Raw genomic sequence first — 24,006 nt, 5'->3', positions numbered from 1 at the left:
CCCCAATATACAAAACAGCAGACTTATTATTCAATGCATGAAGATAAAAAGACAGAAATACATGGCTCTGGGTACATCAGTAGATGCGTTTCAAACTCCTTTAGTGCTTATTCATTACCGTAATTAATAGGCACTAAAGGAATGTGAAACGCATCTACTGATGTACCCAGAGACATGTATTGCTGTCTTTTTATCTTCATAGAATAAAATAGAATATAACCAACTTCCAAAAAATCTAACAGAATAAATTTGAATGCCGATTCGAATTTCCCAAATTCAGTTAAATTGAATTAGAATGGAATTGAATCTAAAATGAAACCAATTCTGAAAACAATCTAAACAAATGTAACACATTTTGACAAAATGCCCAATGACAAGTATGTTTTACAGATAACAGACAAAGATAAACTCCAATAGTTTTGTGTCAAATTAATTAAAAAAAAAAAAAAAGTGTATGCTTTTAAACGAAAGTTAAAATGTTTTTTTCATCTTTTTCACTATATCAAAATCTTTTTACAAACAAAGGATTCTTGGGACACATGCCTCACCTAAAGAGATCGCAAAAGAGCAGCATCCTGTCTTAAGCTGGCCATAGATGATTAGAATCTCTCCTGGTTTCTGCTCACCCAGTTAAGATTTAAACCATCTATGGGCACACTGATTGTACCCAAATCAGTTGTTGTACCACTTGGGTACAAACCAACCTGAGTTTCTGTACGATTATTGCCAACAGCTATACCTGCTAGCTATAAATTACCGTGTTCTCCTGGCAGGCATAGCACCCCCACCGGAAGAAAACAATAGTTCCGCAGCAGGGATACCCCACACTGCCTGTGACAATGGGGTAAGAGTGCGATTTTCTTTCCTGTAACCACAAAATAAAAACAGAATCAATGGCAGCTTTATCCAAATGACAATTATATATAAAGTCTGATGAATGGATGTGTTAAGGCAGCCATACATGGATCAAAATTTAGCTAATTTGGCAGGGACTGGCTGAATTTTGTTCCATGTATGGGCAGACCGGTTGTACAGAAGTTAATATACCGGCTGGCGAGAGTGATCCCCCTTATCCACATTGAATGTGTGGATGAGGGCCATCAGGTAATTTTTTTTTGTCCAACCTTCTGATGGGGGGGGGGGGGGGGGAAGATATGGCCAACTTAACTGGCATAAGTCATCATTCAGTTTGATGTATACACTTCAGCTTTTTACAAAAGTCTTTGCAAAGAAAAGCCCAACTCAGTGGGTGACAAAAATTACCTGCAATATTTCATATTTAGCTGATAATTTTTTTTTTTTTTTATTCCTGCCCATAACAGAGAAACTATGTACAAAAGCACTACACATTCTTTTTAAGAAAATGGGTACATATACAAATTTATGACCATAAAGATTAACTAAAAATAATTTAGCCTGAACCTCTCTCTGGGGAAAAAAATGGCCTCTATACAGGAAATGGAAAATCCCTAGAAAAATGTTTAACGTTTTTAGCCTACTTTTCGGTTTTGAACAACAATTTAACACAAAATAACAGATATACCTTTAATAGAGGGAGAAGTATTACATTTCTTACAGGCTTTTATTTTACAGAATCAACCTTTAAAGTGGTTATGATAAAAACTAGCATTTGACCCAAGTTACAAAAGAATATAAGACCAAATAATTTTAAGTGGACAAAAAAATCTGGTAAAACGTTTAAGTGTATAAAAATAAAACAAAAAAAAAAACCAGCAGGAACACTGGGCATCTCACACATGAGAAGGTTGGGTGTTGGATGCATTACAAAATGGATTCTTTACCAGATAGCTTGTTGGACACCTAGCACATACTTGCAGAAGTCTCAATGTAGCACTCACTTGTGTTCCTTCTTTAAGTGTAGAAAAATTTAACTTGGGTCACACAGAAAAAAAAATAAAAATTGTAAGACATTTCTGTTTTACTTGTTAATTATTTTTTTTCTTTGGAAATACCTATATTTGTAACTGCAGGCACAACAAGAGCAAAGCCCAGAAAACAGGTTTGTTTTTATAAACCCCTAGCCCCATAGTAAAGGCCCTTATTTTGACTTACACTAAAAATAGTTGTTCAAGAAATTCTGTTCAAATTATTATGACATAGTTCTATTATCCCACTGCCATTATGAGAAACTACAACTTTAATTACATAAATTCCACCCTTTTTCTTAAAATTACTATAAAAAAGGACTCAAATAGAATGCTCTGCCAAAATGTACATAACTACAGAAACTACTAAGGATATTTGTACACAAGCTCTTTGACTGGGCCCTGTAGCAGCAGTGGTCTACTTTGAGAATAGTTCATACGAGTCATTTATCTCACTATCCAGCAAGCAAGCCAGAGAGGGGAAGAACTTCCCATTTAGATATACTAGCAAGCTGGACAAAGTAAATATTGAAACTTGAACCCGACCAACTCCACAGTTTAAGCCTAGATAACCTGGAGGGGACAGAAGGATGGGCTTTCAGAGGCACCTGGCAGGAGTTTCCTCATTTCAAATCACAGGAGGAATACCTGCAGTTTTTCTTTCAATCATGCTGTCCCATTTTTGACAGCCTGGAACACAAAATTAAAAAGTGAAAACTAGCATTAAAAAACATAGAAATGCAAAAACATGCCATTTTTTGAAGGATAAATAATTCTGCTTAGTGAAGGACTCCAATTATCTGTTTGGTTAGATATCCCACCAGATGAGTACTCTGATCCTTGTGGAGCTATACTATGTTTGTTAATCTATGTACACCACTGTGCAAACATTTTAGGCAGGTGTGAAAAAATGCTGTAAACTTAAGAGTGCTTTAATGTGAATAAACTATTACCAATGCTACTTCTATCAAAGAACAGAAGATAAATCCAAATCAAATCAATATTTGGTGTGACCACCCTTTGCCTTCAAAACAGCATCAATTCATCTAGGATTTACTTGCACATATTTTTCGAAGGAACTTAGTAGGTTGGTTGCTCCAAACATTCTTGAGAACCACAGATCTTCTGTGAATGCCTCAAATTCTTCTGTCTCTTAATGTATCCCCAGAAAGACTTGATGTTCAGATCAGAGCTATGTGGTGGCCAAACCATCACTTCCAAGACTCATTCTTATTTACGCTGAAGATAGTTCTTAATGACATTGCCTGTATGTTCAATGTCACTGTCCTGCTGCAGAGTAAATTCCGGGCCAATCACATGCCTCCCTCATGGTAGCTTCCTGTATTTCTTAGCTCCCGTATTTGAGGACACCACTGATCCTGACCATATCTACCAACTGCATTTGAAGAAATGTAGCCCCCAGTCTTGCAAGAAACCTCCACTATGCTTCACTGTTACCTGCATAAACACATTGTACTGATCTGCAGCCCTTTGGCGGAAAAACTGCCTCCAGCTACAGCCAAATATTTAAAAATGTTGACATTTCAGTCCAGAGCACTTCCTGCCATTTTTCTGAACTCTGGTTTCTGTTTTTGTGCATAGCTGAGTTGCTGAGCCTTGTTTCCCCAATGAAGGTATGGCTTTTTAGCTACAATTCTTTCATAAAGACCACTTCTGGCCTTACTTCTCTTAACAGTAGATGTGTGCACCTGGGTTCCACTGGTTTCTGCCAGTTCTGTGCTGATGGCAATCCTGCATATCTTCTGATTTCTAAGGGAAGTATGCATAATGTGTCTTTCGTCTGCTGCATTGGTTCCTTGGCTGACCACTGAGTCTACGGTCTACAACATTGCCCATGTATTTGAGCTTCTTCAAAAGAAGTTGAACAGCATATATTAAAACCCCATTCTGCTTTGAAATCTTCCTGATTTTTTTTTTTTTTTTTAATTTTGCATAATTTGTTACACTCAAATGATTCAGATCATCAAATGTTAATGCACAAAAATAAATCAGAGTACATACAAAATGCAGTTTTTAAAATTATTTTATTTATTAACCAAAAAAAGAAAAGCTGTCCAAACCTGCCTGGCCCTATGTGAAATAGCAATTGCCCCCCTTCACCTTGCTAAATCATGAATTGTGATTAACTACATTTTTTGGAAAGCGGAGTTAAATTTCATTTGCCACACCCAGGCCTGATTACTGCCAGACCAGTTGTATCAAGAAATCACTTAAATAGAAGCTGCCTGACAAAGTGAAACATGCTAAAAGATCTCAAAAAGCAACATCATGCTACGATCTAAAGAAATTCAAGAACATATGGGAAATAAAGTAATAGATATGGCTTTGTAACCATTTCTAGACCGATACATGTCAAAGGGTTTAGTACTCCAGCGAACCAAGATGAGAGCCATTATCCATAAATGGAGAAAACTTGGAACAGTAGTGGACCTTCCCAGGCTACCAAAATTACTCAGAGCACAATGACAACCATCATCCAGAAGCTCATAAAAGAACATCTAAAGAACCACAGGCCTCACTTTTCTCAGTTAAAGTCAGTGTTCATGATTCAACAATACGAAAGACTGGGCAAAAATGGCATCCATGGGAGAGTTTCAAGGCAAATACCCACTGCTGACCAAAAAACACAAAAGGCTCATCTCACATTTGCCCAAAAAAAATCTAAATTATCCCTGGGCAAATATTCTACGGACTGAGACAAAAGTTGAACTTTTTGGAAGGTGTGGAACCTGTTGTTACATCTGGAGTAAAACACAACATTTCATAAAAATATCATAATAGTCAAACATGGTGGTTATAGTGTGATGGTCCGGGGATGTTTTGCAGCTTCAGTATCTGGACGACTCGTCATAACTGATGGAACCATGAAATCTAAGCTCTACCAGAACATCCTGAAGGAGACTGTCTGGCCATCAGTTCGTGACCTCAAGCTCAAGTTCACTTGGGTTATGCAGCAGGTCAGCGATACAAAACACCAGAAAGCCCACCTCTGAACAGTAAAAAAAAAAAACCCCATACAATTAAGGTTTTGGAGTGGCCTAGTCAGACTTAAAGCTGATTGAGATGCTGTGGCATGACCTTAAACAGGCAGTTCATGCTTGAAAATCCTCCAATGTGGCTGGATTTAAACAATTCTGCAAAGAGTGGGTGAAGACTCCTCTACAGCGATGTGAAAGTCTCATTGCCAATTATCGCAAGCGCTTGATTACAGTTGTTGCCAAGGGTGGCACAACCAGTTATTAGGTTTAGGGGCAATTACTTTTTCACAAAGGGACAGGCAGATTTTGACAGTTTTTCCCCTTAATGAATTAAATAATTTAATAACTGCATTTTGAATTTACTCAGGTTTTCTTTGTGGATTATTAAAATTTGTTTGATGATCTGAATCATTTAAGTGTGACAAATATGCAAAAAAAAACAGGAAGGGCACAAATACTTTCACAGCACTGTACCTTATGTCTTGTTACTGTCCTGCCATGGTTTACGACCAGTGACGCGAAAAGGTCTTTCACCTTATCTTAAAAGCAGATTATGGAAGTTCCTCTCCCAGTTTTAAGCTTCCTACACAGCTGTTTGTTTCAGTTATTGCCTGTGTCAATCTACATATGAAATTGATGATCATTTGCACCAGCTTGGTGTAACAGGGCAATCATACACCTGACTAAGGCTGGCCATACATTATACAATTATCTGCAGATTTTTGGTTTAGATTTACCAAAAACCATATAATAGGAGGACAAACCTAAACAACACTTTGTTGTATCCAATTAGGCAGGCCCTTGCACTACATAGTTGAAGGTAAATCTAAAGGAAATTGGGCAGAAAATCTGCAGATAATTGTATAATGTATGGCCAGCCTAAGCCTACAAAAACCCTGACTTTGTGCAAGTGTACAAAGTGTGCAAGTCTAAGAACTGATACTGGTTTAAAGCCAAAGTGTAATCACACCAATCATTGATTTGATTTTTCTTCTGGTTTCCCGTTTTGTATTTCAAAAATTGTTAAAAATAAACAAATTAAAATATATATTTTTGAAAGCATTCTTACTTTACAGCATTTCTTCACACTTGCCTAAAACCCTTTCACAGTATTGTACGTTTGCCTTTTCTTTTGGTTAGGAGCCATTGACTCACACACCTTCCTCCAACATTCCCTTGCGTTCTCACGTAGGAAAGCTGAAAGTATGATTAAAGAAACATACCAATACTTAATTTAGCAATTACAAAAATACCAATATACCTCAAAACCGCAGTTTACCCAAAGGATCTATGAACCTTACACATGCCAAGTCAGAAGAGTTCTGGTAAACTTGCAATTCATGAGAATAAAATAGTGTATGAACATAGTGCCCACGAGCACAAATCCTAAAGTAAAGTAGTGAATGGTTCACCACAAGTATTAAAAGATATACAATAAGAGGTTATGAATGTTGTTCTTGGGGAAAAACACCAATAGCACAATAAAGACCATACTCTCACATGTTCTAAAAGTATTCATGAAATTGGCTATTTAAATTGCTGAGAGCCTACATTGCACGGTGTTCTGTGATCACACTGTTGAATGATGTATGTAATGTTTTAGAGCACATCAAAATGTTTATATGTTCTTTAACAGGAAAACTGCAAGTCAATATGCAGCTCGTGTAAAATTGCATGCGTTTTTATATACTTATTTGTGCACCCATTCATGCAACTAAATATAGATTACAGATAGACTGCTACCATAACAGATTTTAAGGGATATTTACTTTCTGGTCATGTCTCGTTTAATGAACATTACAAAGATTTAGATCTGCAAGCCAGAACTTTTATGTAGTGGAATCAAAGGAACAGAAGTTGTACAAAAAGCCATGTGTTCAGCTGCTGAAGAAAAAAAAAAAAAAAAGGAATAAAAATTATATTCATGGTCCATTTTTAACAGTTTTAATCCTAAACATTACAGAGCAAATGGATGCTGGAAGTTATCTTCAAACATTGTGTTCTAAGCTATAGCCATCTTTAAAATGGTCAAACCAATAATATCTTGGTTATGGACATTTATATTCCTGGAATCAATGCTACAAAAAGCAACAATGGAATTAAGCCAAACCATCTTCTTAAAGTATAAAGAAAGTGGAACATTGTGAAGCTTGAAATTTTAAGATATTTCATTCTCTTTCGTCTCTTAGAACCTGTCAATTTCAGTGCATTTTATGGTTCAATGTTATGGTCCCTCCTCAGTATAATTAAGTTGTGTCCATTGATTCGAGGTTAGCAGAGGAAGTATCTTTCTGAATACTTTCAAATATGGCTGCCAGTTCAGGATTGGAGCTGATCTGGGACTGGAATTCACTCATCAACGGGCTTTTCTCTGCTTCAGGAATGGTTAAAAGTGCTGCCACTGCTCTCATTGCTGAGCGTTTTAGTTCATCTTGCTTCTCAAATTCTTGTTTCACGGAGTTTGCCTTTACCTAAAGACATATGAAAATGGTTATTAAACTAAGTATTACAGACTATAGTGCATGTGAATAATATGTAGACAGAAGCAAACTGCTCTCTGCCTGATTATCAAAGCATGAGGGAAAATTGTTCTCAGTATAGTCTGCACTGTTTCAACCATTCACTGACATTTTTCCGTTCAGACTATGACTTAGAGCTTGCGTAAACCAGTCTTTTTAGGCCACTTTGCTTTGAAAAAAAAAATAAAATCTTTCCAAATGCTAAGAATGATTTAAAACTGAATGTATTTTCTGAAAAATCCATATTTATTCTTAAACAAGTGTACTTTTAGTGAAAGTATAATGTCACCCCTCTCTAGCTAAACTGAGCTAGAACCCATACAGTTGTGGCCAAAATTATTCAACCCCCACTGAAATTGAGTGTTTTGGCCAGTTTGACATTGCTTTTGATCATTCAGTCATCTTGCTTACATTTACATTAAAGAGGCACTTGTAGGTCAGACAAATATAACATAACAGTTATAATGAAATAACCACAAATGTCTTTTCTGTGCTCACAGCATTATCAGTTTTATTCAACCCCCAAGTGACATTCAATCTTAGTACTTAGTACAGCATCCTTTTACAGTTATAACAGCTTTTAAACGTGAAGCATAGCTTGACACAAGTGTCTTGCAGCGATCTACGGGTATCTTCGCCCATTCTTCATGGGCAAAGGCCTCCAGTTCAGTCACATTCTTAGGCTTGCGCACTGCAACTGCTTTCTTTAAGTCCCACCAGAGGTTCTCAATCGGATTTAAGTCTGGTGACTGCGATGGCCACTCCAAAATGTTCCAGCCTTTCCTCTGCAACCATGCTCTAGTGGACTTGGAGGTATGCTTGGGATCATTGTCCTGTTGAAAGGTCCAACGTCTCCCAAGCCTCAGGTGTGTGACGGACTGCATCACGTTTCCATCCAATATCTCCTGGTACTGAAGAGAATTCATGGTACCTTGCACACGCTGAAGCTTCCCTGTACCTGCAGAAGCAAAACAGCCCCAAAGCATGATTGACCCTCCACCATGCTTCACAGTAGGCAAGGTGTTCTTTTCATCATAGGCCTTGTTCTTCCTCCTCCAAACATAGCGTTGATCCATGGGCCCAAACAGTTCTAATTTTGTTTCATCAGTCCACAGAACACTATCCCACAACTTTTGTGGTTTGTCCACATGGCTTTTGGCATACTGCAGTCGACTCTTCTTATTCTTTGGAGACAGCAAGGGGGTACGCCTGGGAGTTCTGGCACGGAGGCCTTCATTACGCAGTGTGCGTCTTATTGTCTGGGCTGAAACTTCTGTACCCACATCTGACAAATCTTTTCTCAGTTCCTCAGCAGTCACACGGGGACTTCTCTCCACTCTACGCTTCAGGTAGCGCACAGCAGTCGAAGTCAGCATCTTCTTTCTGCCACGACCAGGTAGCGTTTCAACAGTGCCCTTTGCCTTGAATTTGCGAATGATGCTTCCTAAGGTGTCTCTTGGTATGTTTAACATCTTTGCAATCTTCTTATAGCCATTGCCCTTCCTGTGAAGAGAAATCACCTCTTCTCTTGTCTTCCTGGACCATTCTCTTGCCTTCACCATGTTTGTAACCACACCAGTAAATGTCTAGAAGGAGCTGAGTATCACAGTCATTTTAAAGCTGCCTAATTGGTGCTTATTATGCTTGATTGCTGCTCGGTGACATCCACAGGTGTTTTCAATACCTGATGGAAAGCACCTGTATGAACCTCTGTTCTTCAGAGTGGTAGTCTTTAAGGGGTTGAATAATTGTGGCAATGAAGAAACCACATAAGAACCATTTACTACTGTATTACATAAACAATTGATGTCATTTTAGTTGCATTTGGGTAGTTACAACGTCCTTGTAGGATTTGATTCTGAATACAATTCCAAATGTACACTATAGTCCCTAAACCCCTTTACAGCATTGGGGGTTGAATAATTTTGGCCACAACTGTACAACCCCCCCCCTTCCCCGTCTACTTCTCTTAGGAAGACAGCTGCGGCACAGTTCTATCAGAGGTGCCTGGATTTGTGCAATGAGCACTCATTGACCTGTATGCAACCATCCCCTGAGAATAGAGGCACCCAAAAACAAGTCAATGATGTCTTGCTGCACAGACGCGGCTAGCTTTCAAGAGTATTAACTGGATGCTGTTTGAGCAGAGTGCAGCTATCTTCAAAGTAAATGAGTAAGGATTTATAGTATAGTTTAACTCAGGAGAAATGGGGAGAGTGAGTGCCTTTTAATGAAACTACACTTTGTAATAACCAGTGTCATTCAAACATCTGGTTTCATTCACCAATTATAACAGAAAAAGTGAAAGCTCAAATAATTCAGTTGTGATTAGTAAATCTACAAACACATCTGAAAAACGTTTGATTAATTATCACAAGAGTTTTCAGTTTCATCACAGAAATAATAATTTCTTGTTTTTATCCATGTGATTAAGGAATCATTCAGAAAGGAGACCCATCTTCCATACTGAACCGCTTTTTGCTGTGTGCATCCATCTCAGAGCTCCAGGCAATCAGCAGGTGGAAAAAAACAGGTGGAAAATGTAAAATGTTCCCAATGGTGAATTTATCCCTTTCAAAAAGCCCTCCACTGTTGACAGGGCTTCCATCTTCACTCGGTCCATTTGGCTTCACGAGCTCCGGCAGATTGAATGACTGAACTGCAATGATGTCACTCCTGCGCATGCGTACTGAAGTCGCTTTTTACGGCACACACCACATGTACCAGTGTTTTTTACAGGTAAATATATCCTAAATGGTGCACGTTTAGGAGATATTTACAATACAATAAAAAAAAAAAGAAAAAAAAAAAAAAAAGACTTTACTACCACCTTAAGAAGAAAAAAAAAAAAACAAAAAAAAAAAACTCTGAAGATTGAAAAAGCTCACTAAATGGAAGAGATGCATAAACAGAGGAAACATTTATTGCAGAAATTCCTCTGAGCACCAGAGGAGATGGAGAGACACAACAGATTTATAAAACCATAACAAATGAAAGGGGAAAACAAAATTGCTTCTTTTAAGAACGGAACATGCATTTGCTTTAGATTTTCCACCACCGCTCTACCTTAAAAGTTGTGTACTTAATCACCTGCACCCTTCATACCCCCACATGGTAGGAACAAACAAATCACATGCTAGATCATGCCCAGAAATACTAGGTATGTCACTCTGCTTCCAAGGGCACATGGAGCAGGAGTAGGGTGAAGTCAAGTACAAGCAATTGCTGGAGCAGGCATTAAAAAGAACATGCTACTTTACCATCATAATTGTCATTGCTTCTCTTGAAGACTTTATTATCGGTTGATCACTAGCATGTTTTACAAAAATGATTTTACAAAAAGACTGAGGATATAAAATCACTGATGCTGCATACCTTAGTTGTACAGGTAGCACGTAATGGTTCTACCAATCTATCCAGCCTTTGTAGCACAGCACTTGGACACAGTGTGGATAACCTAACCAACATTAAAAATGTCAGCATCTAGAAAAAGACGAAAAAAAAAAAAAAGTTAGTGGCATTAGCATAAGGTCATCATATACGATCTGCTTTTTTGGTGATATGAAATTTGTTATATTCAGACACTGTACAAATACAGTTGTGCTCAAATGATTGCATACCCTTGGCAAATTGGTAATATACAGTATGTACCATTAAAAAAAAAAAAGTAAGCAGGATAAAACACATGGCGACAAGTTAAAAAAAAAAAAGAAAAAAAAAAAAAAAAAAAGAAAATGACCCAACTAAAACCAATTAACACTATTCTTTAATCCTAATCATAGACCTTTTGGCTGCCTTTGATATGGTTGACCGCATCCTACACCTCCTAACACTTTACTCCTTTGGGCTGCATGACTGTACTCTTTGTTGGTTCTCATCCCATCTATCCCACCGCACCTTCAGTGTAACTTACAATTCTACTTCCTCCTCTTCCTTTCTCCGTAGGCGTTCTGTTCTTGGCCCTCTCCTATTCTCAACCTACAATTCCTCCCTGGGTCAACCGATAGCCTCCCATGGCTTTCAATATAATTTCTACACTGATGACACCCAAATCTATCTCTCTACCACTCAGCTCGCAACATCGGTCTCCTCAAGAATCACTAATTTACTGACAGAAAAAATCAGTCAGTCAAACCACATCCTTAATTTCAATCTAACCAAAACCGAGCTCATATTTCCTTCATGTGTCCCTTCCCCTAACTTCTCAGTCAAAATCAATGGCACATTCAAGCCATCCCCACATGCCAGGGTGCGAAGTGTAATCCCGTACCCTGAACTTTTTTCGGGCCCATGTATAATCACTGTCCAAAGTATTCTTGTCGCTATATACCTTGTTGACCCCTCACTAAACATAGCACTTATGGTTGTGACCATAAACCTCTATTTTGGTCTTGTCGTTCCAGATTGCAATGCGTCAGAAACTGTGATGAGTGTCAAGGTGTTGTTGGGCATATTGTAACAAAGCTTTTTGGAGGCATTGGCACAGTATAGGCTTCTTTCTGGCAACTCATTTTTGTTCAAGTATCATTGTATTGTGCTCTTTGAAACAACCAGTCTTATTCATAGTAGCCTGTATTTCTCCTTAGGTTACCCATGGGGTTTTCTTTGTATCCCAAACAATTCTTCTGGCAGTTGTGGCTGCACTCTCTTGGTCTACCGGACCATGGCTTGGTATCAAGACATTCCAGAATTTTACATTTCTTAATGAGCGATTGAACAGTACTGACTGGCATGTTCAACGCTTTGGATATCTTTTTATATCCTTTCCCATATTTATAATATTCCATTACCTTGTTGAGCAGGTCTATTGACAGATTTTTTTTTTTTCTTTTCTTCGCCCCATGGCTCAGTATCTAGGCTGCTCAATGCATCCATGTGTGAGCTAACAAACTCATTGACTATACATAGATGCTAATTGCAACTCAAAAATCCACAGATGTGGGAATTTAATCTTTAATTGCCATTTTAATCTGTGTGTGTCACTTTGTGTCTGTATCATGGCCAAGCTTAATAGGGTATGTAAACTTTTGATCATGGCCATTTGGGTAATTTCTGTTATCACAATGGTTTAAAAAGGAGCCAAGCAACTATGTCATAACAAATGGCTTCATATGATCACTATCCTTAAAGCAGTTATCAAGTCTCCTGTGAAAAAAATTAAATTCAGCAGCTACAAAAACTGTAGCTGCTGACTTATACAGCCACTCACCTGTCCATGGTGTGCTCAACCCCTGGCGCTGACATCTTAATTGTGGGCACCTGGCTGTGACAGCCTGCAGCTTCACAGCCAGGTGCCTGCTGTGCATTGTGAATGGTTCTGCAGTCTTCTGGGACATACCACATATCCCAGAATGCAGGGGAGGGAGGGGGAGAAAAACTCCCCTGTTCCGATCGACTAGACGGTCAGAGCAAAAGTGGGAGTGGGTACCTGTCAGAATCTGGTACCCACTCCCCAAAAGGTGCCAATTCCTCATGGGGAACAGGGCACGAGTCCTTAAATCTGAACTTCACTTTTGGGTGGAGCTTCGCTTTAATTAAGTTTTTCGGCATGGTCATATTTTCATTAAGGCCAAAGTTTCACAATTTCTGCTAGGGTATGCAAACTTTGAGCACAAATGTAAGTTATCAAATATATTTCCCAACAAACTCATAAAAGATCTACACCTTTACCTTTATGTCATAATGATCCTTGAGGCCATCTTCAACATGGTTTAAGAACTCAAAGATGTCCAATCTGTCCAGACAGCTGTCAAGAAGAGTGTACATACACTCAAAGGCTGCTTTCCGGATGTCTAAACCATCATCAACTGTGTGCTTGAAAGGACCCATCTCCACCTGGAATTAAAAAGTGAATTTAAGAACAGTAATCAAAAGCTGTCTGGGAAATCAATAAAAATTCACACTACTAACCTCTCTTATTAGCTCCTTTCTAACTTTCGTTTCATTATACAGATGGGGAAGCACAGAATCAAGCAAGTCTCTGATCAGTGATGGCTTGTTGTGAGCAGCAGAATTAAATGTCACAAGGGCTACTCGTCTGACGTTTAGGTCTGGATCTTCCAGTGTTTTCAGGAAGTCACCTGAAATGTATGAACATTTTATAAACAAATACACTATTTAAAGAGGAAGTAAGCTCTCACCACTTAATCCTTATGCTGCTAGCATTAGTAAATAGATAAGTAAATTATATTAAATTAAAAAAGAAAAAAGCGCCACTTACAAAAACACCAAAGTGTCAGCAGCATATCCCACCCAAAATAAATTTTGGCAACAATAATCCAAATTAAAAGGTATGCGCTAATAACAAACTTATACAAAAGTGTAGGTCATCATCCAAAAAACATTAGTGTTTTAAATAAATTAGAATGTCCAAACATAAATTAGTGTCCAAAAAAAAAATATATATATATATCTTCAGTGACTTGAACCAATTGTGAGAAATCCACCACCAAAGGAGATTAAATGAACTCACCAGAGCTAATGGCTGGTCAGATTATAAACCAGCAACAGCGCTTGTGCTCTGGGAGCAATGAACCCGATGTCCAAATAGATATGGTGATGTTTCAGATACTTCCAGATAATAATCACAGACGAACAACTTTGCAGCCCAAGCTCTTATGATGAACTTCTCCACTCTGTCTCATACCTCCATGAGAGCATACAGTACACTCAGGGACATAAAGAGAACATAATGGTGCAATACGTTTTTTTCATTTATCTCTTTAATAAAAAAGGTATAAGGAAACTCACAAACAAGGTGTCCAACAGACACCAGCTTCAATCGCAAAAAAGGGTTGAGATACAGTTAACGGTCAAGGGTACAGGTACCCCCTGATACAGTCAAGGGGTAGGTACCGCCCCTTGATGACGTCGGTGTGACGAAACTGCTTGGGCGTAGTCTATTTGATGTGGATGTTAGAGAGCCTTGCTGGTCTGTGCTGTATGGGAGAGATCTGCGGTGAGCGTTAACTGTATCTCAACCCTTTTTTGCGATTGAAGCTGGTGTCTGTTGGACACCTTGTTTGTGAGTTTCCTTATACCTTTTTTATTAAAGAGATAAATGAAAAAAACGTATTGCACCATTATGTTCTCTTTTTGTCCCTGAGTGTACTGTATGCTCTCATGGAGGTATGAGACAGAGTGGAGAAGTTCATCATAAGAGCTTGGGCTGCAAAGTTGTTCGTCTGTGATTATTATCTGGAAGTATCTGAAACATCACCATATCTATTTGGACATCGGGTTCATTGCTCCCAGAGCACAAGCGCTGTTGCGGGTTTATAATCTGACCAGCCATTAGCTCTGGTGAGTTCATTTAATCTCCTTTGGTGGTGGATTTCTCACAATTGGTTCAAGTCACTGAAGATATATATATATATATTTTTTTTTTGGACACTCTAATTTATTTAAAACACTAATGTTTTTTGGATGATGACATACACTTTTGTATAAGTTTGTTATTAGCGCATACCTTTTAATTTGGATTAAGTAAATTATATTTACTGGTTTTCAACTGCTTTTTTAAATTTCTTTAGTTCAGAAAGCGCACAAAATCCACAGGATATAACAGATATAACAGGCTGAGGGCCACATCAGAGGGCTCCTAGGGCCACATGTGGCTCATGGACCACAGGTTAAACAACTCTGCTTTAAAAAGGTTAAGGTAATCTGTGACTGATTTGAATCAACAATGAAGCACACCATGCAAATACCGGATGTCTTTTTTTCAGTACCCCTTGTACAATATAGCCTTATACACAGTCGATATCTATCGATGTCCATGTTAGTCGATAACATATGAGACCAAGTATTAAAGATGTGAGGTCATTATCCTTTCTTTACTAACAACTTGTAACATATTTGCTCCTTAACCCCCGCTTTTAAAAATTTACGTTACAGTGATACTGTTATTAATATGCTGTTTACTGCAATACTACTACTATGACTCCTAACTCTGAGGCATGTAACACTATCTGGAAAATGTAACCAAATGTTTATTTTTCAATAAAAAAAATACTTGATTTAAAAAAGCAATCTGTGAGAAGAAATTTTTTGGAGCCGTTACGAACTTGCTTTAAAAGGCAGAAGCTCCAAATCCTGGAACAATCATGCAAGAAGAGATTCAGAGCCTGCACTTTTCTAGCTCCATACCTGTTACAGGCCAGAGATTCTTTTGGTTGGGAAGCCTGGACTAAAATTACACCTCCAGAGTATGCACAATTAATAAGATCTCCTTATTTATTTCTCTCCTAAATGGGTCCCTCAACACACAAAACTGAACAGATCCCCCATCCACACTAGTGAGGTGGCTGGAGGAATCCTCCCTGCAGCGCTATTGTATTCTGACAGCGGGGACTCCTTCAGGAAACATTTTTTTCCAATAAGCTGGTTCAAGAGAAGTCTATTAGCTCAATTTCTCTGGAATGGCACAACCATAGATGAATCGAAATTTGTCCGGTCCTTGTTGAACCAGCTGAATTTCAATTCAACTATGACCAGGTTAAAAGTATCCTTTGGAAACATAAGCATACATTTACTACTAGTTTGTACTAACATCCATTAAACTGTCTTGATCTTCATGGAGCATACGTTGCGTTGTTTTTTTTTCACATAACATTATGCACTGTATTTGTGGTGCAAGCATCCCCTATATTCAGTACACAATGGTAAGAATAAAACATATACAGGAGCGATAAACCAACTACCAATTTACTAAGCATATATTTCTTTCTAAAAGTCTACATAATTAACAAAATGTAGCTACTGGATCCATTTCAATGTCTGGCAACTGAGCAATCTGTATGTGTTCACTGTAATGATCACTTGAGAATTATCTGTACCTAAGCTTACCAATGCAATTCTTTAACAGAGGATCAATGGGCTGAGGATGGTCAGATATCGTAAATTTAACAGCTGTTACTACAGAGCTTCGTGCATAAGATGAACCTAAAAAAACATTACACAACATTAGAAGAAATCTGAGAACTAATTAAATTACAGCTAAATCTAAAGTGCATGAAAAAAATGGCAGTACAAATAAATTAATTTCAAGTCCCTAAAAGAATATCAGAGTAAATACACAATTGAACTTAATAAAAGGCTTATTTTTTTCGCTGTGAAGATGGGTTTTTTGTCGGTGGATTAAATGTGATCGTATTTCTTGCATTTTGCTCCTAGTCCCCTTTTAATATGTTAGACGGTGGCTGAAGCATATATTTATTACTGCCATCGCCAGAAACGTTACGGTGTTACAGCGGTAATCGCAGGTAGGGGGTTTCACATATACACATGCTGCAGCCTTGGTGTTCCCCCCCACCAGGATTCCTGAGCTCCGTTGTCCTACATGGCAGGTGTTGTTGTATGGAGGGAAGGGAGGCCAAAGAACATCTGTTCACTGATCTCCCTTAACTAGAATGAACCCAGAAAAAAATTGTACAACATTCCTTACATTTCTTACATTTCTGACGTTTCTGACGTTTCTTCCATTGCAGGTGTTGGAAGAAGCTAATTCTCAATATCTGCACTCCATTAGCTTCAACAGAGGGCAGGTAAAACATCAGGGGTCTAAAAGACTCCTGATTTCTCATGAAAGAGAACCTGTCTTAAATATATCACATAGGCGAGACTTTGTGATAGCAAAAAAAAAAAAAAGTAAAAAGAAAGTCACGTCCAAGCACTTAGACCACAATATACCCCCCCCCCCCCCTTAAAAAAAAAAAAAAATAGATAGAAATTGCTTAGATTGGAGGGACAGAATATAAATAGATAGATATATATCTATATCTTGGGCATCTATTTACTCAGCAAAAGCTCATCTTTTATATTTTACCAAGAAATGGATATGTTATGCATGTCCTAATATTTTTTATAAAAAAAAAAAATTGGCTTTAAAAATTGTGCAAATATGTGACAAAATTTAAATAACCACCAATTTATTCTCTAGGGTGTCTGCTTCTAGAAAAAAAAAATGTTTGGGGGTTTTACCCAATCTTCAAGGCTAAAATTTGTTTTTTTTTTTTAAACGTGTGCACAGAATGCAAAAACTGCGCTGGCAGCAAAAGGGTTACAAGAGTTACAAAATTACAAGACATACCAGCAGCTAAGTATCCTTTGAGTCGTGGCAGGAGAGTCTCTGGATCTATCAGCGTCAGTTTTCCCAAACATTCTGCAACTACATTTCTTGTTCCTTCTTCAGCACATTCAGAGTGTTTAAGCAGTAGAGCCCATATATTCTCAACATAAGGTTTAAGGCCAACTACAGAAGCAGAACTTATTATCTCCTTGAGAGAATGAAGCAGAAGGTACTGCCTCTTAGGTTGACTAGTTATCTCCTGCAAAACAAATGGCAAATATTCGGGAAGGTTGCCTACACTGATGCTTCCAAGGGCATATGAAGCTGCAGATTTGACTTCTTCACTAGGAGAAGAGAAAGCTTCCAGTATAACAGATTTCAGCTCTAACTGTCCACTGAGGTCAATATGATGGCCAACCTCTCCTAGGGATAGCAGAGCTAAGAGGCGAATGGAGTCTGTGGACCTTGAGTTTTTAACATCCTGGATAAACTGACCAACCACAGCTGGACCTTCCTTGGGACATGCTCGAGTAAGTGCTGCCACACATTTGGCAATAGAATAGTATGACTGTTTGTGAGTAAGGGCAGTGCTCTGTGCATAAACTGGTCCCGTCAACATACGGAGCAAGTCCATATATCCCAGACTCACAGTGCCAGTCACCACTAAGGCTTGGAAAAACTCTAACATTGCACTAAGAGCTCCTCCTTGAAGCAATGGTGACCGCACCAACCCAATCAGTTCATTGAGGATAGATCCACTGATCTTTGATAAAGAGGATGGGTATACTTTAGCCAACGTTGTCAGGAAGCTAATGGCCATTTGAGACACATGCATATCACTTTCACTAATAAGAGGTGGAAGCTCATCCAGTACAGCATCAATCATTGCTGCAGTGAGGCTGTCACTATAATTTTTTATTAGAATATCTAGAGCAGATAGTGTCCCAAGTTTTAAAGCTCGCTGATTCTTCCGAAGAAATGAGGCAAGGATAGGTACTCCTTCACCTAAGATTGGCCTTAAATCTATTTTCAAAGGAGAGCCTGCTATCAGTGTCAAAGCTTTTACTGTGGTCAAACGAGTGATCTCATTTTTCAGTCTTTCCAGGAATATTTGAAGCGTACTAGGAAGGTCATTTCCCAAATTATCACCTAAACTACAGATAATCTGACCCATGCAGGAGATTGCACGCTCTTTAACTTCTTGATCGATATCTGCTGCTTTCAACCTTTTGATTGTACATGTAAACAAGTCTTTTATGTATGGTGTTGCATCAAAGGAAGAAGGCTGGTCCAGAGGTCTTATGACTTTCACAAGCTGCTGTGTAACCAGCAGAGCTTCAGAGGTGATTTTGTAGAATGGATCCCCGACACAGATTACTACAGGTGAAACCAAGACCTGGACATGTGAGTGGAAGACTTGAGGAGAATGATTGCAAAGAATCACATACAAACACGATAAAGCGTCTATCTTCAGGTTAGAAGAACTTGACTTGTCATTTAATGAAAATATGATTCCTGCAAAATAGATAAAAGCAGTGAGCCTGGAATATTTTCACACAATATTTCCAATTACTATATATTTTGTGCCAATCTTGCAAAATGATTTATTTTTTTTACATTATACCAATTTAAAAAAATGTCTGGATTTGTTGAAAATGAAAAAAGGTAAAATAAAACAGTTGCTTTACCTGGCACCAGAACTGGAATGTGTTGTGTTAAAGCACCAGGTAACACATTGACTAATTCTGTGAGCATGTTAAAACAACACTGGCGAGTCTTCACACTCTTCTCCTTCATTTGCTTATGAAGAGCTTTCACAATGTTTGGTACCTATAGATTTAAAAATAAGCAACATAGAAACCTTTTTTATTTTGAACGAAATTTAAGAAATGAAGCCAGAATATCAAAGCATTTGTACATGTTTATGCATTGTTGCACTAAACAAAACCATTATCTACTCAAAAATTTTAAATGACAAACAACTATTTTTGTTGTTACATACGCTTACTTCAAAAACAGAAAAAATTAATCATAAATTTTCATAAAGTGCAGTCAAAAAAAACAAAAAAAAAAAAACAACACACTGGGCACTAAAAGTAGAGCTGCCACCCTATAAAAAGTAATACCTTACTCAGTCTTTGCAATGAAGTTACCAGAATTCTGATTTTTATATAGAACATTTTAGAAAATGCAGATAGAAAACAAACCTGGCTCTGAAGCATAGTCAGTGGTGTTTCCCCTTGCTCCATTGCATCTGGGTCACAAAGCCAGCTTTGTACAGGTCTTGTCTGTTTCAGAAGAGACAGATATGCATGAAACACATCGGCCTTCACATTCTCTTCCCGTTCCTTGAACCTAGCTATTAGTGCAGGAGACACAGTCTTGTAGAATTCTGGCAGCATCTCATGTCGAGTGCTCACCACAGCATCCAGGCACTTGGCAGCTGCACGTCTAACCTTCCAACTCATATCATCATCATCGCTGTACTCGTCATCACTACCTAAAAAAAAAAAAAAAAAAAGCCACAGTTACACAATGTGGTCCTGCATAAAGTAGAAGCCACAATCACACCTCACTCAGTTCAACTCCAACAAATTTGATTACTGTATAGTAAATTAAATTATCTTTCCAAAAAAGCACCAAAATATTTCCCTCAGGAAAATTGGCAAGAAAAGCAACTCAGCCTGCACTGCAGACTCAAATGCAGTCAGAGAAAAGAGGCCAATTTAACTCTGACAAAATGCAGAGCCAAGTTAGCAGTTTGTCAAAAAATGTTCTATTTACTGAGTCCTGGTGTGAGGGAGGTGTCATCGGGTATTAGGAACACTTCTGTTTGTGTGCAAACCCTAAAGTATATTTTCTTTAAGTAGGGATGGTAAAAACTCCTCAGGTTTTTTCTTGTCTTCATCTCATCTGGAGGAAATTAGAAATCCTTGGATTTCCCACCCATTCCTACCCTGGTGTTAAGGTTCACAAGGAGGATAGTGTGAATCTCCAAAGCGGTGACAATAAGACAGGGGTTTTAACACTTCCCTGCTGTACACTGTAACAACTACTCGCTTAGACACTATGTGCACCTACAATAACCACATAACCAATGCAATATAATAAGAAAAAAAAATACAAAAAAAACACTTCTTACATAACCCTCAACATCTCTAGCAGTCATACAAATTCAAGAATTCTTTTTAGCTGATATTCAAACTGGACAATCTGCATGTCAGCATCAAGGTTGAGCCAAATAGTAGGATAACTTAACACACTTTACCAGCTTTGTGATTAGAAACTACAGGCAGTTTTAGACTAGAGTTCAGACAATTATTTTGTGGAATAATTTATTTTAAAAAGCCTGGAAACTGAATGTCCACAGACCACGAGATAGCCTCTTGCCATATTTTTCTTTTAAAATGTATTAAATAAGATCATATATTAACAAAGTTAACAAAAATGTATAAAATCTAAAAATGTTGTAATTCTGTACGAAGTAGATTAATTGCTTTATAACAAACTAAATGAAGAAAACCTTGATCATCGTCATCTGCTCCATCAGCATCCATAGCATTTTCATCATCCTCCTCATCATCATAATTATAATTTGGATCATAAGTTAAATATTTAAGACAAATGTTAATAATGGTTGATACATGTGGATACACTTCCTTTGGACACCTGCAAAAAATATTTCATAATTACTAATTCTGTTAAATGTCCTATTCAGAAAACAAATGTTTAAAAATGCATGGGTAGTTAAAGATTACTTTTTAATGTAATCAGGAGCATGCACAAATGCCAAGCTAGTTATGCAGGTTAGATATTCAGTACTGCATTAACATGGCACTCTGAAAAAGGTTAGGGAACTATCCCTAGATATCCAGCACAAACTGACAACACTAGTCAAATCAAGGATAGCAAAATGTAGCAATTTAGGCAGACAACTCTTATTACCCACGGACTAGTGATATATTTTTCTGTGTTGTGTAAGGCCCCCCCCCCCCCCACCCCCAAAGAAGGGGAAAAAACAAACCAAAAAAAAAAAAAAATCACACACCCTTTTTACTTTCACTCAAATTGGGATCCATACCTCAAACTGCGCCGCACCCAAACGGAGGCCACCTCACAGGTTTTTGATGGCCCACAGGGCTCAGAACCTATAAATATTGTTTTAGCACTAGGCAAAACCCAACCCGCTGTGACTTGTTAACACAGACTAACAGCACATTTTAAAGCTGAATTTTGCACAGTAAAGTTATTAGTGTTTCAACAATTACCGCTTTAAAACTAAATAACTGTTTTACAAATAAAAGAAACCACTAATTCTTACCGTCTTACAAAAGATTCAAATGCTTGAATGCAATACTCTCTGAGCTCATCATCATCAACATTACAAAATTTTACCACAAGGGGAATTATCTTCTCCAAATATTCACCTAAAATGAAAAAAGTAGAACAAGATTAGAAAACACTGCAGCAGATTAATGCTAGTCACAAGTTGCCCATTACTGAGAGTGATGCGCTTGAGAGTGACTTTTGTGCACCCACTAACCAAAGCAAAGCAAGTAGTGAATCTCACACCCAGTTCCATAAATAGGCAAACAGCTTGCAAATACTGCACAGTCCTCCTATGTGTTTCAGTCAAAAGGGACCTTAATCATAGCAATGATTAAGGCTCCTAGCAGCTGAAAACACTACTTGCTTCATTATTTACCTTGATACACAAATATATGGAGCTTTTTCCTTGCATCAGTGTTTCCCTTTGAACAGATAGGTCAAGGGGGTTGAGTAGGTATACAGCTTATTCTTCTACTTCCAAAAAAGGACACTTTTGAAGTGCTCATAAATGCTCCACAGTGGACAACAACTATTCCAGCCAATGGAGTGCAGAAAAAATTTGGGACTCTGCAAATATGTAGAGAGCATACCTACACATTATGACTAACTTTGCAAATTGATTCCCTCCAGCACTGTGATGTCCACTCTTCCCTCCATTGCCAGTGCTTTCATCTTTACTCGGTCCTCTTTTGGGTTCAGAATCTTCGGCCATCATGATTGCCTGAGTTTGGACCATTTAACACCCACACGAGCACAGGAGTTATTTCACTCCAACACAAATCTTGCAAAGACTGTACACTACGCTATGCATGTATGGCCCACTGTACTTTTACATAAAAAAAAAAAAAATACTGACAGGCAGGCAAAAGCATTTACTGCAGAAGGGACACACAGTCTCTTCTGTCATAAACAAAAAGTCTACTATCAACATTTTTGGTTTATCAGTTTAGTCCTGCACTTACCAATTCTGTGGCCTGCTTGCCTACTGATAGCAGCAATGCATTGTATGTATGTCCTGGTGGTAGACATGGAGTCATTTTTAGAAAGCTCTGTCAATAGGTGTTCAATTAGATCAATGAACACAATGTTGCCACAACTCATAACCAGATGTCCGAGAGCAATAATGGTTCTTTTTCTTACAGCAAGCCTTGGGCTCGTTAACTGTGGAAGTAAACAACTCAAAATTGATGGGTGGAAATTAACAAGCAATCCACCTTGCCTGGGGGGGAAAAAAAACAAAAAACAGTTTAACTACAGTATATAACAATTCTTCACCAAAAGAAAAATACACCAAACAAAAATTAATGGCGCTTTAATTAAATAAGCATGGCTTTAATTATAAGTGCAAAAAACAAGGTGCAATAATCAGAGGCAACTAATCGCCATTCCATTCAGCAACATAATGAGCTTTATTAAATAACAGACAATAATGCCAATTAAAACGAAAGAGTCATATACTGTAGGTTAATTGAATTAAAAAATATTAAAATATTTTCTATAGCTTTATACACCGCATTATAAAGTTTAACAAAGGTCAAGAGTGAAAATGATTAAGGAAACAACCTTCATGGAAACTTCACTGTCAGCTTTCCATGATTGCTACAGCAATCCTCACATTTACCCCAAAAGCTCCGCCCTCATCTTTACTATGATCTTTCATTGAATGCAAATTCTCATACTTTGAGGAGTCTCTTAAAACATGACTATGTAAATATGAAAAAAGGCTATTCATATGTACACCTGATCTGAAGCTCAGACACTGGGGTCATGTCTCTGCTTCAAACTATTGCACCTGCCCCTACTTTACTCAATATGTAGGAACACAAACATGTCTTTCAAACCATTAAATATAGCCATTTTATGTAGATCGCCTTAGAAATAAATTTTTCAAGGCTCTGAATGTTACCTGCTGAGCATATCAGCCATGATGTCCAGGGCTTCCAATTGGACAGAAACATCCTCCTGTTTTGCAATAGCACTTGTCAAACGACCTGTAATTTTTTTGCAAACATTTGCTGCCAAAGCAGATCCTATAAAATAAAATAAGTTCTAGTTAGATTTTAAACAAGCAAAATTATGACTGTTACTAATTGTTTAGTACAGATTTTATGATCTGATCCAATGCGAAATGCAAAACTAATGTAGATAACAGCTAACAACATTCTTACATATTTATCCAAATTTTCATAATTGAGCTGGCACGA

The 24,006-nt window shown here is 37.9% G+C and overlaps 1 protein-coding gene across 1 annotated transcript in view; it reads right to left on the bottom strand.

Moving 5' to 3' along the window:
- Positions 1-1,531: 1,531 nt before the first annotated feature.
- The window catches only part of CAND1 (cullin associated and neddylation dissociated 1), a 50,133-nt gene continuing 27,658 nt past the window's right edge, over positions 1,532-24,006 (bottom strand). Inside the window, exons 4-15 of the mRNA XM_089674181.1 lie at positions 23,709-23,832; positions 22,765-23,021; positions 21,795-21,900; positions 20,997-21,142; positions 19,681-19,973; positions 19,162-19,303; positions 17,495-18,988; positions 16,252-16,347; positions 13,315-13,484; positions 13,075-13,239; positions 10,780-10,887; positions 1,532-7,356 (exon numbers count right to left, since the gene is read on the bottom strand). Of these exons, the coding sequence (XP_089530307.1) occupies positions 7,132-7,356; positions 10,780-10,887; positions 13,075-13,239; positions 13,315-13,484; positions 16,252-16,347; positions 17,495-18,988; positions 19,162-19,303; positions 19,681-19,973; positions 20,997-21,142; positions 21,795-21,900; positions 22,765-23,021; positions 23,709-23,832 (3,326 nt within the window). The 3' untranslated portion in view covers positions 1,532-7,131. The remainder of the gene's footprint in view (positions 7,357-10,779; positions 10,888-13,074; positions 13,240-13,314; positions 13,485-16,251; positions 16,348-17,494; positions 18,989-19,161; positions 19,304-19,680; positions 19,974-20,996; positions 21,143-21,794; positions 21,901-22,764; positions 23,022-23,708; positions 23,833-24,006) is intronic.

This window comes from Staurois parvus, unplaced genomic scaffold (genome assembly GCF_062004578.1).
Source record: "Staurois parvus isolate SC_StPar_1 unplaced genomic scaffold, SC_StPar_1.0 ptg000147l, whole genome shotgun sequence".
In the NCBI taxonomy this organism is placed as follows: domain Eukaryota; kingdom Metazoa; phylum Chordata; class Amphibia; order Anura; family Ranidae; genus Staurois; species Staurois parvus.
This window is presented reverse-complemented; position numbering and strand designations above follow the sequence as displayed.